This window comes from Dermacentor variabilis, chromosome 1 (genome assembly GCF_050947875.1).
Source record: "Dermacentor variabilis isolate Ectoservices chromosome 1, ASM5094787v1, whole genome shotgun sequence".
NCBI lineage: Eukaryota > Metazoa > Arthropoda > Arachnida > Ixodida > Ixodidae > Dermacentor > Dermacentor variabilis.
This window is the reverse complement of record NC_134568.1, coordinates 242,369,393-242,386,028: the sequence shown is the minus strand read 5'-3', so window position 1 is coordinate 242,386,028 and position 16,636 is coordinate 242,369,393. Positions and strand designations below refer to the sequence as shown.

Here is a 16,636-nt window from a genome sequence, read left to right as displayed (position 1 = left end):
CGCCTTGATCAGTTTCGACAGTTCCGCGAATTCTATCTTATCCCTCGAGTTGGACACTCATTTTTTGTCGTTTCTTTATTAGGTCCTTTGTTACTTGGGAGAGCTTGCCTACTGGTTGCCTTGCCTCCCACTTGTGGCGCCTAATATGCCTCCACACAAATGCATGGATAATATCGATAAGGCCGGGCACATTGCATACACCCCTCGCCCTCGGTCGCACTGTACTTATTTTATGCGTATATGTAAGCCGACCTGCTCAAGAACCAAAAAAAAAAAAAAACGGGGATGGACAGAGTAAACCGTACTTTTCTTTTGCTGGTCACTTTTTATTAATATTACCGCGCGTCACATCTTTGTTTTTATTAACCGTGCACAAACACCAAAGAACTGCGACTGTGCAGCATCTGGCGCGTGCCCACGCGGAAGGAAGAAAACGTGCGCTGCAAGAATCTCCCCTCGTGGGTGCGTGCCGCTGTTCTGAAGAAACAGCTCCGATATCCTGGCTGAAACCTACACGCGCAAGTGTGCAAGAACTCGGTAGCTTCCGCTTTCCACCAGAAGCCAGCCATCAAGGACCTCGGTTCAGACTCAGCGAAAGGTCACTTTCAAGGGTGGGTAAGCGTCTCATCACTTCCACCATTTGTACGAAATGGCACCATTATCGAGAACGGACCTACGATGATCAGCACCACGTCCAACACCTAGCACTATACGGTAAGCTTCAGACCCAGTACTTTTCATAAGCTTAGGCTTTCTTTTCTGCACGTATAGGGGCGAGGTTATGAGTGGCAGTGCTGCGGGGGCTACCATGCACGCATGCATATACATTTTACCTACCTTTCTTAGGTTCCTGCTCAGGAGCAGTTCCAGCTGAACTCTATATGCAATCAAAATGTTTCACTGATGCTCTGAGAGATTTATTTTTTTTTTCAGAAACAAACGGGACCCTTTGTAACACAACAATGTCCATAACAGAGCACAAGTGCCTCATATTTCATTTTTCGAACTCCAAGATCCCTAACTTTGCGTTGTGACTGGGAGCATCACATGGAGATGAAAACAGGTCATTGCAGCATTATGTCCTCTGCAACAAACCCGCTGACATCATTGCGGCTGAGGACTGCTTCCTTCGTAGCAAAATGTCCTTCAAGTTGACGTGGACTTTCTCTTTGTTGGCCACAGGCACGGAATTGAAGCAAAACCTGTTCGAGAACGAGGAATAGAGAGAGTCAGTGACAAGAATGCAGAGCCCCGCGCCGGCAGCCGCCATTAAAGGCCAACTGCAAGAAAATTTTGGGTGCCGTATAAAGCAGCTTCAGATAGTGTACATATAGAGAATCCTCCATGCAAATTTTTACGTTTGAGATAAGAGTGCATGTGCCACTAAAAGCTCGTAAAAAATAGACGTTTTCGCTAATGTAAAATGCTGCCATAGGTGGTGTCCAAAACCCGACGTCTATGAAGTGTTTGTCTACCGAAATCGCTTCCGCCGCATGCACCGAGCAAAAGCGTAACATTCAAGATCCGCACTTTAAATCCAGAGGGTGCCAGCCCATGGGGCACGCATTTGGACACCACCTATTGCTGCTCACCGGAAGTGACGCATGTCTCAGTATGCACGGCTTCTCTGCATGACCTCCAAGATTTGGTGCCGCCCGTGGCGCACCAAAAAATCTCGGAGGCGACGTGCTGGGCTGCTTTAGTAGTGTGTACAACTCAATTATAACAATATTAGCAAAAGTGAAATTTTGTTGCGGTTAGCCTTTAAACGAGCCATGCGCCTCGGCGGATGAGAGGCAGAAGGCACGTGACACTATAATACTCTTTTTCCGGCTACAATATTTGCTCTAGCAGTGGTGGAACAGCAATTTCATCTTTCGGCGCAGGTCCTGGCGCAGCAGTGAGCACTTTTGGCGCAGGGTCCAATGCACGTGTGCTTATCATATACCATGCAAATTCTAACTGATATAGTCGATATGTTGTGGAGACGGGTTTTCGCGGGCGTCTAAGCGGACAAGCGGATTTTCAAAGCGGCGAGGCGGCGAGCGCCCGCGCCTGTTCAGACCGGCCGCGTTGTCTGGCTATCCGCGCCGCCGGGAAGGCGGGGCATCTCGCAATTTTTTTAGCAATTTCAGGGACGTGCCGCCATCTCGCGGCACTTTGGGTTTGTGCGCGCATTTTCGATATTTTTTTCTTCGTGGGTCGGCGCGCTCTCGTCCGCTATCTACTTCTGCAAAATGATGAGCTCAGATGAAGACGACGAGATCGTTGGCATTTTACTCGCCACTTGTCTAGTCGATTTTCAAGATTTGTTACAGCGCAACATAAGACAAGGACAAAAGAAGGCATAAAGCGACGACACGGCGCCGTGTCGTCGCTTTATACCTTCTTTTGTCCTTGCGCCGTGTTGTCGTTTTATACCTTCCTTTGTCCTTGTCTTGTGTCTATGAATCCCAACCAACTGGCCCAACTTGCCGTTTTGACGCTTTTGAATAACAGAAGCGAAAAGCCCAGAGAAAGACATTCGTTTACATTCCTTCAACAGCGCTTCCGCAGTGTCGGGTTCTGATTGGCTGCGGCCAAAGCGGCCAACTTATCCGTGCGGAAAAAATCGGTCCGGGCGCGATCCGGCCAAGCGGCCGCGTTCGTCGATACGGCGCAAAGACACCACAGACAGTTCAACAAACGCGTGTTTATTAACCCAGGATGCAACACAGTACGACAGTCACGGCTCGTGCGCAAAGCCTCACCGCAAGACCGATCAGTACGCGCGCCTGCACTGACCATGCCATCGCTCAATATACTAATGTCATGCCATTCAAATTAGGGAGTTTTTGAATAGGGGCCGCAAAGGTTTTGCAGCCGCAAGAAAGAAAAAAAAATGGCGTTAGCGCCATTGCGCATGCGTGAGACTCAAATAGGGTTTAGCGTTTGCGTCGGCGACTATTTCACCGAAATGGCGCAGCGATCCAAGCTCGTCGCAAAACTTTTGCGTCAACAAACATGCCCTCACCTATCGAAGTGGCCGTGTACCACCTTCGACCTCATTCGCTAATACTATTTTAAACTATGCACCGCGTGGGATTCTGACCACAGCGGTTCTTTTGCAAAGCCCCACTATGACCCACAAACATCGAAAAAGTTTAACTTTAAGCTTTGAATGTGACATCCTCCTTCGGTAAACTCCGTGGTGCCAGGCATACAGTTTCTCACTATACATATTGTGAGAAACTATGGTCAGGCCTCTGCTTACTTCTATGATGGTGATGATAGCGTGCTGTTGGTTTTGATTTGTTTCGCTAGCTGCGAAGCGTTGACGGAAGGAGGGATTCACTCATGCCTGCTTTGGCGCAGGCTCGGCGCAATTTACCGCTAAAATGCCATTTTGGCGCAGGATGGCGCAAGGGCCCGCTCTCGATGCAGTATGGCGCAATTGGTGCAGCTGTTCCACCACTACTCTAGATCTAATCCCAGCACGTCAAAGAAGAATGAGCAACAGTAATTATGGTAACGCACACAAATCCAAGTTATGTCAGATTTATCTTGTATAATGCTAACCCTGCACATGCATTTGGGTTTCCGCCACCATCGTGAAGGGTAGACGTGCGGGCGAGCGCAGGATGTTTGTGGGCCACGCGGGCTCCTTACAGGACGCGCGCCGACCGTCGTTCGTATTTCACGCTAATTGTGACAGTGAAGTGCAGCTAAAATGAATGCGTACATCACACATATGGCTAGCTATCCATTTTGCACACACGAGCTACAGCGCGCAGCGTGAGTTGTGCGTCATATCCCAGCATGCCACCTTCTTTTTTCAAGTAATTTGCTCTGATGGAATTAGACACGACGCAAGACTGGACAAAATTTGTAGCTCGTGCAGTCAAGGTCTTTTCCCGTCGCCGCCTTTTCTTTATTATTATTTTTTTTTTACATAACGACGCCTTCATGGTCCAAGCACGGGAACATGCGAAAATCTACCAATCCTGTTGCCCGGAACAAAGCTAGCGTTCCTATGGACATATGTAGCGAACATGCTATTTTGTATGCCAGAACACCGCAGCAAACTCAATGAGACTAATAGCAGAATTCGCACGGCCCCAAACTTCCTACGCGCGTCCTGTGCTCACCCGAATGTCTACCCTTCACGATGGTGGCGGGAACCCAGTGTGCGCACAGGGTTGTTGGGATTATGCAAGGGGTCCGTCCACCGTCAGAGAAAAATACCACCAAATAAGAGTTACCCTCATCTCGAATTACCGCGGCTCTAGCTGTCATATTTCACTTTCTCACGACATCACAGGGCGGCACCAATAGCAGCAGGGCACAGCGGAAGTCGGCTCGCCATAGTTACCAAGCCTGCTTAGATTGTTGACGGCCTTCCCATGAAATTCGCGATCGGGCGACGCGCGGTCCGATCTCGAACGCCGTGGCGTTACTGCTATGATTACAGCGCGCGTCCGATCGTGAAGACCATGGCGTCGCTCCTATGGTTATTACGGAATTTGTGAGGCGACTGCTGACGCACCATGTACTCTGTATGTTGATGCGCCTGTCTATGTAAAATTTCTAACGCATGTACCGTCTTTAACTGCATAGTTTTTTAAGAATATGAATTCTTTCACCACCGACATCATAGGTGCGCTCTCCAACGGTTTACAGAAAGCTCAGTCTGGCGCACTCTCATGTCGTGCTGGGCCCGGGCTAGTATTACGGATATTAGGGAGTCTTAGAATAGGGGCCCCAATAGTTTGGGGCCCCAAAGAGCTTTGCGGGTGTTAGCGTTGGGGCACGTAGGAGTGAAGAGTTTTAGAATAGGGTTTGACGTTTGCGGATAGCGTCTTGCGCTGACAGCGCCACTACGGCGTCAAGGAAAAACTATTAGCAATAATTAAATAAAATATACCATTTTATGATAGGAATAATAATTTTTACTTGCGTGTATTCGCGTTTAAGTACAATTTAGAGGTTATTCTCTGTAAGCAGCAAACAATTAGTTGCGCTTAGTTTTGAGCAAACCAACTTTACTAGCCTTCACCAGCCAAGCTTAGCCGCGTTAGGCCTACGAGCCATAAAATCCACAATCGAATTCAAAATCAGCGGCGTCTAATGAGTCAATCTTCATAACACACGCTAGTTGAGAGAAAGCGATAACCGCACTCACTTCTCCTAGCTTGCGAACTTCTCGCGTTACCGCGAATCGAACCCAGTTTTGTGCTAGGTTAGAGCCGTCGCTTAGATGGGTGCCGCCATGTTTGCCGACGCAAAGCTTTTGGGGCCGCTATTTGGGCTCCCGCTAAATCGGTGAAATAGCGTTCCCAATGCAAAACCCAAACGGAGTTTGCGTCTTGCGCATGCGCAGTGGCTTCGACGCTATTTCTTTGGGGCCCCAAAACGTTTGGTGCCCCTATTCTAAAACTCTCTATTGACAAATTCTGTAACGGTGGCATTTTAAGCCAATCAGGGAGGCCGTAGCAGCCGCCTGGGCCAATCAGAGCTGACAAGGTGCCGAATTCGACAACATGACCGAATGTATATGTCCAGAATATCACGCCCGGTTGCTATTCAGGTTTTTACAAGGGTGTTTGATCGTATGGGACGGCGCATAGCGCCCAACTTATTGACAGGGTACTGCGTTCCGATTCCGTCGGATCAGGCCACCACTAAAGAGTTTGAGCTTGCCCGTAAGCGTACTGAAGCTGTTTGGCGTGCACAACCGTACTGGTAACGCCATCTCGTGACGCTGAAGTGAACTACAGCACGCAGACATAGAAACGGCCAAGTGCTATCTTTCTACTAGTGCAAATGCGTCGGCAGCAATTATTATTAGGGTGCACTGGTCTTTATTTCTTCTTTTCCCTACTGCGACAATAATGAGGCATCACAAACGTTCAACAGGTGTTGCAGTTGAAGAAATTCTCAGAAGTCGCTGCCAGTGCTCCGCTAACGTCGTCCGTCAAAAGGTGCGGCTACGGTAGGGTGGCTAGAACACCCTCGCTACGGGTTGTCATGGGAAGAATGGGAAGACAGCTTCCCTATCTCTGAATGAAAGCCGCGTTTTTATTGGAAGCAGCATAACTCCTCGCTGGTTGAGTGAAATACGGAAGGATAGGCCTCTTTTTTTTTTCGTCTGCTTTAACTTGAATTTGCAAGATAAATAACTTTTCATTGTCCGCGTCAATTTTTCATAATTTGTTTCGCATTCACCTAAGGACAACAACAACAAAAAAACGCGTTGTGATGCATAACATGGCGGGTGAAACATGGTCGCACGGACTCTTCAAGCTTCCAAGCAAGCGCCGACGCGTCGTTAGAAGGGCTTCAGTTTTGAACAAGACTGTGTTTATTAATAGTTAAAGCTCAACCACAACCACGGGATTTTCCCGCGAAGGCGACAAGCGCCAAGTTCGCCCTCTGTTGCTGGGGCCGATCTGTTGCCGTCGCTAATTTTTGGCCATCCAGGGGTGTTATTCCGGACCATAGCCTCCAATAGAGGAGGCTATGTCCGGACATTCTTCAAGTCCCGCCATATCGTAAAATGTTGTAATGGCGCCATTTTCAGCCAACAGGCTGTAGCAGCCTTCTGAACCAATCGGAGCTGACAAGATGGCGAATTAACACTATGGGAGAATCCGACAATGTCAAGAATAGCGCCCCAGAAACTTTTGCTTGTCTGGAAATCCGTGCGAAGACTTCAACCAGTTACCGTGATTGCACATCAACACGGCAGCACCTAGGCATTCCACTTCGATCTGAATTCTTGGTACTTGATCTCCGTCACGAGAGTAAGAAATAAGTGGCAAAATCAGCCTTCGGTTAGTCTCATATAACGCTGATGATCGGCGATGTTTTGTCATTATTACTTAGATCAGCTGTGTGTTTTGACGCTGTTCGGCCTTAGGCGCCACCGAGAGCCGCGGAAGTGTTTTGATTCCTACCACATGGCGCCACAGCATTTGACGCAGACGATGCAGAACGCAATACTAGTGTAGTGTGAGCAGAAGTGGACACAGAAAAGAACACGAACACGTGTCTGAGCGCCATGTCTGTGAGTTCATGTTTTCTTCAGTGTCCACGTCTAACATGCGCTACACTAGTATTCCAAGACGACGTACTAACCGGCCCGCATTTCGCAACTGGCTTACTAAAACTAGGTCTAGTATACTATCGCTAAAACGTTGGCCTCGTGGCACGTTCGCAATATATTTACGGGCGTACGACTGTACTTGACCGGGTAACAACGGGAATCTAAGACTTTTCGCGATGTCACAACCATGCCCCACCACCGGGCCCCAAACCAAGACATGACAAAGTACGCCCGTCACATCGCTCAAATATCGCGTGCATATAGCTGCTGCCTTACTTATTTTTAATGCTTAAGGTTGCCCTTAGGCATAATACAATTTACGACACAGCCCAACTGCCACGCAGTGTTCAACCGCTCAGTTTCAGCTAATTTAGACAAAGTACCCTACGTGTACACCCACTCCTGCCTTAGCCCTGATGGGCTGCAGTATGTATAAATAAAAAGAAAGAAATAAAAAATACAAAAATGGGCGACATATTTCACAAACAGTATTTTTGCCTGTTAATCACTTCACTAATTTCAAACACGCGCGTAATTTCGCAAGTTTGTTTACATTTGTATTGTCAGTAGACATGCTACGTATGCGTTCGTTATTTGTGGCCATGCTGTACAGGCCACAAATTAAAATTATTTGCATTTATTCATGAAAATACTTCTTAAATATGTTTTCTTGGCAAGAGTAAAGCTGCTACACTGCGACTCTCGACATTTTTACCAAGACAGCACGGGCAAAATAATGTAAGACTTCGTGAAATATCTATTCAGATCTGTCTCGACAAAGCAGGGGGTGTATTCCGTAAGAGTCCACCCAGTGGAATGTCCATTTCGGCTGCCGCTGATTGGCTAGAGTTGTACGAGCGAGAAGGAGAAAGATGCCCCCAGCCAGTCTTTTTCTCGCTCGTACAACTCCAACTAATCAGCGGCGGCCGAAATGGGCAGTCCACTAGGTGGACTCTTACAGAATACGCACCCAGATTTATGTCGGGGAGAATGCGTTCGGTCACGCGGAACATCTTTGCCGGCCACTCGTACAGCTGTGACAAATAAAAAGCCCTTTTAGAACTCCACCAGGCACGGGCGCAGACAAACGAGGCTAAACGCCTTCCAGCGCTAGCTGGCTGCACTTGTAAGCTTTTCCGAGAAGGAGGGGCCACGTGACGGGTGCTGGTGAATTCGCGGGCCTCTCACGCGGTCGACGGCTCGGGGAAAAGGAATGCGGTTTACCAGTAGCGGTATCACGAAAAATTCTCCAATGGCTCTAGCTCCAAATTTCCTTCAAAGTGAACACGTGTTTGTGCGCCAGTGAACCATCTTGTCTTAATTTCCCCCGCCTTCCAGCTTGTTCCCACATTCGCTTTGCTCAGCCGCTGCTGTCTCGTGAACCATGGCAAGGTTACTGCTGCCATCCAAATTTTTTAACATATTCTGCGCGGCGGTCGGAAAATACCCTTTATGACCATGTGCACCCTTTTGATTTATGCACCAATTTAACTGGAAGCATTAGCTCGGGTGTTTTCACCTATATGCCTGTAAAATGAAAATTCGTTTTTCTTGGCACCACTACACCAAAGTTGACGAGGTTTGTTGCATTTAAAAGGAAATCTTAAAATCTAGTGACTCTTGGTATCAAATTTTTTATTTAGGATCGTCAATTTTTGTTAATTGGCAAAAATCGCAAATTCTCAGGAAACGAAACTATGAAGTTTACAACTCTTTAACTCAGCAATGAAAAATGATATGAAAATTTAGTGAATTGCATCTAATAGTACATCTAAAGCGGACAAAATTGATATGTTACACATGAATCTAAAAAAAAATTAGTAATGCGAAAATGCAGCTTTTGCAAAACCCTTGTACACAACGTAACGAATTCATGTAATATTAAAACTGACATATCGAATTTATCCGTTTCGAATGATCTAATGTTTGCCGTTTACAGAACCTCGATGTCTGTTCTTGATGCAGAGCTATTAATTTGTAAATTTTGTGCTTCTATTTTTTAAACGTTCTTTTAACAAAATTCAGGCCCTAAATCGAAATTCCGCTTCCATCAGTCACTAGAATGTACCTTCCACACTCAAACGTAACAAAATATTTCATTAATATGGGTCCAGGGGTTATCTCAGAAAAAGCGTTTCTGCGTGTTACATGTATTTGAACAGGCCGCGTCGGAGTTGGGCCCGATCTAAAGCTTGCTCTTAAAGGCCAACCACAACGCAATTTTCAACCACTCATTTATGTCTGAACCACTCAGTTTAGACATAAAGTAACCTATGTGTAAAGTTCTACGCTTGAAATACGAGTGGGTGCATTACAAAACGCTGGCAAAGATTGATGCGTTTCAGGCCGAAACTGAAAACGCCATTACCACTCGCCGGAAGTGACGTATGACAGACAGTAAAGAACCGCCGTCCACGTCGTTTGCTTCCCTTGCTTGTACCTTTCGCGTGCGTATCAGCGAACAGGTCCCGCACGCCTGCTAGCCACATAGCATACTCTGTTAGTTGCTTCGTGTGCCGTGCCAACGCCATTGCGCGCCCGCGATGTTCTTTTAATGCGAAGCAGACTTCTCCGAGTCAAGCCGGTTTCCTGTATTTGGTGGTCTACGTTCAACGAGCAAAGCCTCGATGCATTCTGTTGCCGCTCGGAGATGAAGAGCGCATTGGGGTGACTAAGCTAAAGGCGATGACATAGTCTTACGTAACGTGAACGCAATCCACACGCGGCGCAGGTACACTACTTGGCGGGCCGACTGTACACTGGCCAACCTCGCTAAGGTTAGTTTCGTAAAACGTAAAAACAACGTGCTCCCTAAGGTCCCGAATTCGTATGGGAGACTTAAAGTTGCGGCACTTTCTCACTTAGGGCGCTGGAGTGGTGATGATGGTGATTTATTGGCATCCCCTTTGAAAAGGGGCGGGGACAAATCGTCCCCTAGCCTGCTTGAGTTACTCAGGTATGCCATCAATGCTTTTTCCTTCTAGAATTGTTGTACACATCTCTTTGATCTCTACCTACCTTTTACCGCTGCCTATGCCTGTAATAGATCCGGTCGTATCAGTCTCCTCCCTGCTTTTTTTCCACCAATACTCTAAATGCCTCTTGCTTATCTCGACTGCTAACCAGTTGATACTTCAACGCCTACTTTGAATCCAAGTGCTTCTGGAAGTTGTATGTTACGTACTGGTCTTGCGGAGTGAATCCCTTCGCATTCAGTTAGGATATGGTAGCTAGCCACCACAGCTAGGATGTGCTGAGTGGTCTTCAGATTTTTTGCTGCAGCATACACACGCCTCATCTAATTGCGAATATTTGCTACAGTATGTTTTTGTCCTAAAACAACCCGCTCGGGCATCAAGTAGCAGGGCACACCCCTTCGTACTATCGTATAGATTTTACCTTCTAATTTTTTTTCTCTCATTCTTGTAGATCTCCATGGTCTTTTTCTTTGCCATTCTTTGCATCCAATTCGCTGTTTCTGTTTCTCTCACTTTCTTTCTGATTACTCCTGACTGTCTATCTACATTTTCAATTATCCTGTACTTAGTTGTCAATTTTTTTTACCTCTTCCTCCATTCTGTGTCCATGCTTTTTAGGTACAGATAGTTGTGCACTTTGGCTGCCCATTTATTTTGATCCATGTTCCCAAGCATTTCTTCAAAAGTAATTTTGGTCTGTGCTTCCCTTGCTTCAAAAGAGGCCAAACCCCTGTCCGCTTGCAGTGCCTCATTCGTGGTTTTGCCTTGGGCTCCCAAAGCCAACAGGCCCACCGATCTTTGGTCAACTTCCAATCTCGACAATACGTCGAATTTTAGGCTCAGAATGGCATTTGCCAATGGCAGCAAGCACTGGCACCATGACTCCTTTCCAGATTCCAGGCACCACGTCATATTTATTGTGTCCCCAAAGTGACCTATGTTTCATTATTGCTGCATTCTGCTTCCCTTTTATTTTCAGATTAGAGAGTTTTAGAACAAAGGACTAAAACTTTTGTGGCCCCAAAAAGCTTTGCGGGTGTTAGTGTTGGGACACACAGGTGTGAAGTTTAATAGGGCTTTGCGTTTGCAAATAGCTGGATGGATGGACGGATGTTACGAGCGTCCCCTTTGGAATGAGGCGGTGGGTTGCGCCACCAAGCTCTTATACCAAACTTTCTGAACCCCTAATGGGAACTTTGTTTTCGTGCGCCTCCATTTTTTGTCGTTTGCCTACTTTGCTTCCACCAATCCTCGAATCACCTCTTACTAATCTCTATTGCGGACACGTTTATTTTCCCCCTGCTCTAGCTGAACCCAATGGCTTCAATGAGGCCAGAGGTGCTTAAAACGATCGCTGGGCAGATATCTTCACATTCCTATAAAACATGCTCCATTGCTTCCCTAGCTTTACCACAGCTAGCACATGGTTCTTCTTCCTTGTTGTATTTTGCTTTATAAGTGCATGGTCTAAGGCATCCCGATCTTGCTTCGAAAAGTAATGAGCTTCCCTTTGAGTTATCATAAATTGTTTGTTTCCTGATTTTGCTTTTTCTTCTTTAGTTACTCATGGCAGGTTTCTTTTCCATCGCCGCCACCAATGAGAATATCTCAGCCTCTATGACTTTCCGCTTGATGTTCTTTGATGCCACGTTGCTCAACAAACCGGTTGCATACTTGCTAGTAAGCTTCCTAGTTGTTCTCCTCCACTGTGAATAAATGTTTTTCCTGTACAAATATCTGAACACTTTCCCAGTTCATTTACTTTCCTCCATGTTCCTCAGTCGTTCTTCATAATCAATTTTACTCTGAGCTTCCCTCACTTCAAAACTTGTCTAGCCCATATCACCCTGCACAGCTTCATTTGTAGTCTTCCCGTAAACGCTCAATGCGAGGCATCCACTGACCTTTGGTTGCCATCGAGCCCATATTGTACCCCTGACTACAAGCAAACAACTGCATTTCCAAAAGTAAGTCCTGAAACCATTACACCAGCAACCGTCTTGCGCTTGCAATGCCACTAAGAAAAGCCATCGCAGCAATGCCATCGAAGAAAAGCTGTTAGAAATATTAAAATATAAAATACCATTCTATGATTAGAATTAGATTCTGAGTTTTCCCATTTAATTACAATGTAGAGGTTATTCTATTAGCAGCAAGCACTTTGTTGCGCTTAGTTTTCAGCAATCAACTTTACGTACCTTCACCAGCCAAGTTAGGCTGTGTTAGTTTTCGTTACACACGTTAGTTGAGAGAGTGATAACCGCAGTCCCTTCTCCTAGCTTACGAACTTCACGCATTACCTCGAACCGGGCCCAGTTTGGTGCTCGGTTAGAGCCATCGCTTCGATGGGTGCTGCCATGTTTGTTGATGCGAAGCTTTTGGGGCAGCTTCTACCTGGTATGTGCTCAGTTCGCATGTGCTACATGCGAACTGCGTTTGGGTTTTGTGTCGGGCATGCTATTTCACCGATTTAGCGGGAGCCTCAAAAGCTTTCTATCAACAGACACGACGGCACCCATAGAAGTGGCAGCTCTAGAACTGCAAATACAAGCTCATAGCAAAGTGCCTGTGTATGCAACTCGCTCCAGAGCTCAACAGTGTTTTGAGTCCATACCAGGCATGTTGTGTCCAGGGTGTTCCACTCACCTTCATGGCTTAGCACTAAGGGACTTTCTCCTGTGGTCTAATGCCAGGAAACTTCCAGGTATTCTCTGCTCCTTTGATTGGGAGAAGGCTTTTGATATCATTAGCCATAGGTACCTGTTCCGGGTTTTGGAAGAGGCTGGCTTTAGCGTGGGTTTTCGGCAGATGGTCCAAGCTTTGTATTCTCAACCGACTTCTGCTCTTCTCATACAGGATTGCATCTCGGAGGCATTCATTGTGGGACGTGATGTACGGCAGGGGGATCCTCTCTCGCCTGCCCTCTACGTACTCGCTTTTGAACCGCTTCTGCAGAGGTTGTCCTGTGACAGTAAAATTGGCAGGTTCCTACTCGCACCAGGTTCCCCCCCAGTTGCACTTTTCGTCTATGCAGATGACTTCTCTATTACCTTCCAAGACAAGGCATCAGTTTGCACTGCCTTGGATGTCATGGACGGTTACTGCAGGGCGAGTGGTGCAAGGTTGAATAGGTCGAAAAGTGCAGCCGTGTACTTGAATTCCACTCCATCCAGTCTACAGCCCGTTCATGGTCCACCCGTGAAAACGCAGTTGCAAATTTTAGGTTTCCATCCAATTCAATCCAGCCAGTCTCTCCTGAAACTTGGCAGCAAGCTAAGGAAAAGCTTGAAACCATGATTCAGAAATTCAGCGGGCGTCGTGTCCATTGACAGCGCGAGCAACAATTCTTAGCTCACTTCTGTTTTCCTTTCTCACATATGTAGCATGTGTCTCCTGTTCCAAATAGAACCAAGCTTATCTTGGAGAGAGTTTTCTTTCGTTGTCTTTGCAAAGGGACAACTGGTTGTGTAGCTCAGCAGGTGCTTATGTTGCCCAAGGATAAGGGAGGACTCGGAATTCCCGAACTGGGCATCATGGCTACCACACTACACATCATGTCGACCCAGGTCACTCTTAACTTGAATATGCTCCTGAGTCAAAGCTTTACTTCCTTTTTTCTTAGTACTCGACTCCATTTGTTTTCGCAAAGCACATTTTCTCACTGTGTGCCTCGCTCAGGATCCCTATCCGCCATTTATGCAGCTGCTGCCAATTCTCTGGTACGCCTCCGCAAGGTTCACCCTGGCATCGATGAAGTTTCAACTCCAATCTAAGAAATAGTCAATATCCTTACCACAGGCCTCACCCCGCATTGCCAAAGGTACGATCTGTCCTTCCACAGGACAAGCTGGAACCTCATTACGGTTAGCTTCCTCGATGCCAGGCGAGCTACGTTCATGTACCACCTGGCACAGGGGTGTTCGCGGATGATTTACAGGCCATCCCGGTTGGCGGAGTGTGCCCTTTTTGTGGCGGTCATGAGGATACGGTTCATATCGCAGTATTTGCTTCCCGCAGCTCTTCTTCAACGGGATTGCTAGTCGTTTTAGTCTCTCGGGTGTTCCATATCAGACTGTTCGTTTCTTGCACCCATTGCCTAAGCAGGCGATCAACCAGTTCGTGCTTCTTGTGGAGTGCTCATACCAAGTTTGGTTAGCACGCTGTAATGCATTTTTCGGGGGACGGGCACCGGGCCTTCATGAAGTGCTTGCGAAAGCACGGAAGGTCTGGTTCCATCATACCTGGAAGCGGCATCACTTAGGCGGGAAGAAGTTTCTCGGAGTGTGGGCTCGCCCTGCTGTGATTTTTGACAAGTCAGGTGGAAAGCTTTTCATTAAGTTATGATGCATGCGTCTAAGGTTGTTCAACTTCGCTGTGTGCGCCAGTTGATCCATGGGGTCTTGTTTGGCTTAGTTGAACCCAGAGGCAGAACTGCCAGAACTGGTCGTGGGGCACCCTCGTGCGGTCGTGCTGCCCAGCTTTGGTGTCTTTGGTGGTCTCTATGGTTGTTTGCCTTGATCTCTTTTGTGTTAAGGCAATCCGAGGGTCTGCTGGGCTCAGTTGCGCTGCACCACAGCAGCCCCCTTGTCCGGGAAGGACCATTGGCCCAAACCAAAGCAACCAGTCAACCTACCTTTCTCTACCCAGTCAACCCGGGTAGAGAAAGGAGTGTTGGGGTCAATGTATTGAATGATGCTGGCTTGATGAGTACATGTCAGCTCTGGGATGTGGCACCTCCAAGTGCCACGTCCACGGCACCTCCACAGGACAACGGCAATGACAATGTGCGAAGTTCATCCTATCCTTGTCACCTTTGCCTTTGTAGGTGAGGTTCATCTTGCTTTAACGCCATCCAACTAGAATATATTTTTTGTTTTAATCACTTGTTCAATGGCATTCGTAAGCAGTGTCTTGCTCTTTAGACCGAAGTTTTTGTTTAACTGTATCGGGATTTCATCGGGTCCTGCGGCGGTATTATTAGGAAAATTTTCTTCTGCTTTTTACCAGTAAAAGTACTGTAGGGTAAATCTGATCTCTCAGGCTTCTCTGTTGATGCTGGATCTGTTTGGGTCTGAACTATGTTTTCTTTTGTGCCGGAGTTAGCCCTAACAGTGTCTGTGATGTACCACAGCACATCAATTCCTTTGAATATGTTATCGTCTTCATCCCTTATAGATAGCCATCTGCAAATTTTCAGTTGGAACTCCAAGTGCTCTTACATGGTTCCAGAATTTTTCTGGCGCACCTTTGTTTCTTTTACAAATGTTATGCACTCAACGTTCACTTGTGTGTTTAATTTTTTTCTTGCACGGGCTCACTTGCCGCCCTTTCCTTTCCTCTGTATTTTTTCCATCTAAGGAGCACCTCTTCTTCGTGTAATGACAACTTTTTAACTTCTCAATGAACCCTACACACCTGCTTACGCTCTTCTATAGTTTGCTTTATTTCTTTGTCCCACTACTTAGTGGTTTCCTCTTTCCAATCCAACAGCTTGTTTTTTTTATAGTCTGTCTTATTTCCTTCTGCATAACGTCTACCAGTTCCTTATATTCCCAGACTGTTGTAGGAAATGCCTCCATTTTCTTCTCCATGCCTCCATTTCTCCATGTTTTTTGCAAAGTCTGGTATTTGCTTTTCATTCATTTTTAGAAATTCTGATGCTATTCATGTTTTGTGCTAGTATCTCTCCCAAATTTTAAGGTTAAACATTCATGATCTATCCAGGCTATCTTTTCCATGTTCATCTATCATACTAAGGTGTAATCGATACATCTTTTTTAATCGATACATACAATCAATGCATTTTTTTTAATCGGTACAATGTTACATCTTTTGCGCGTTAACCCCCAAAAATCTGAGAATATTCTAAATGTAAAAAATTGCTCTTCTAATATGTCTTTAACCAATCCTGATGGGTCACATGTTCCTCATGAGGAACGCTCAGGTGTAATGAATGCGTACTTCATGTCAGTTCTTACTCGCAAGCCAAATGGTGGTGCACCTGTAGTACCGAGATCGGGATTTACCCTAATGCCCCCTGTCACTGTTACTTCTACTGGTATATTTTATCTAATTAACAAACTTAAAATATAATGTGCTCCCAGACCTAACAATATTCCTGAAAAAATTCTATAGGCTACTAATACCGTCTGTAGTCGCATCCTACAGGTAATATTCACGCAGTCTTTCTCTGAGGGCTCTGTTCCAAAAGACTGGCTCACTGCGAAAGCTGTACCAGTATTCAAATCCGGAAATCAATGCAGTCCTAACTATTGCCACATTTCACTAATTAGTATATCCTGCAAGCTTCTGGAGCACATCATATATGCACACACAGCACAACACCTCAGTGATAACTCATTCTTTTTTTATTCAAAACAACATGGTTTTTGCCCTGGGTTATCCTGTGAAATGCAGCTTTTTGAATTTACTACTCAGCTTCATCTTAACTTAAATTCTTTGTTTCAGAATGACGTCATTTACATTGATTTCTCGAAAGCATTTGATCGCGTCGCTCAGAAAAGACTTATCTATAAACTAGGTGTACTCAGTGTCCACCCATTAATCTTATCGT

General features: G+C 46.2%; 1 protein-coding gene across 2 annotated transcripts in view; it reads right to left on the bottom strand.

Moving 5' to 3' along the window:
* Positions 1-901: 901 nt before the first annotated feature.
* Positions 902-16,636, bottom strand: part of LOC142560377 (uncharacterized) — a 157,237-nt gene continuing 141,502 nt past the window's right edge. For both annotated transcript variants that reach the window (XM_075672432.1, XM_075672442.1), the window contains exon 19: positions 902-1,202. In XM_075672432.1, coding sequence (XP_075528547.1) covers positions 1,076-1,202 — 127 coding nt within the window. In that variant the 3' untranslated portion in view covers positions 902-1,075. The remainder of the gene's footprint in view (positions 1,203-16,636) is intronic.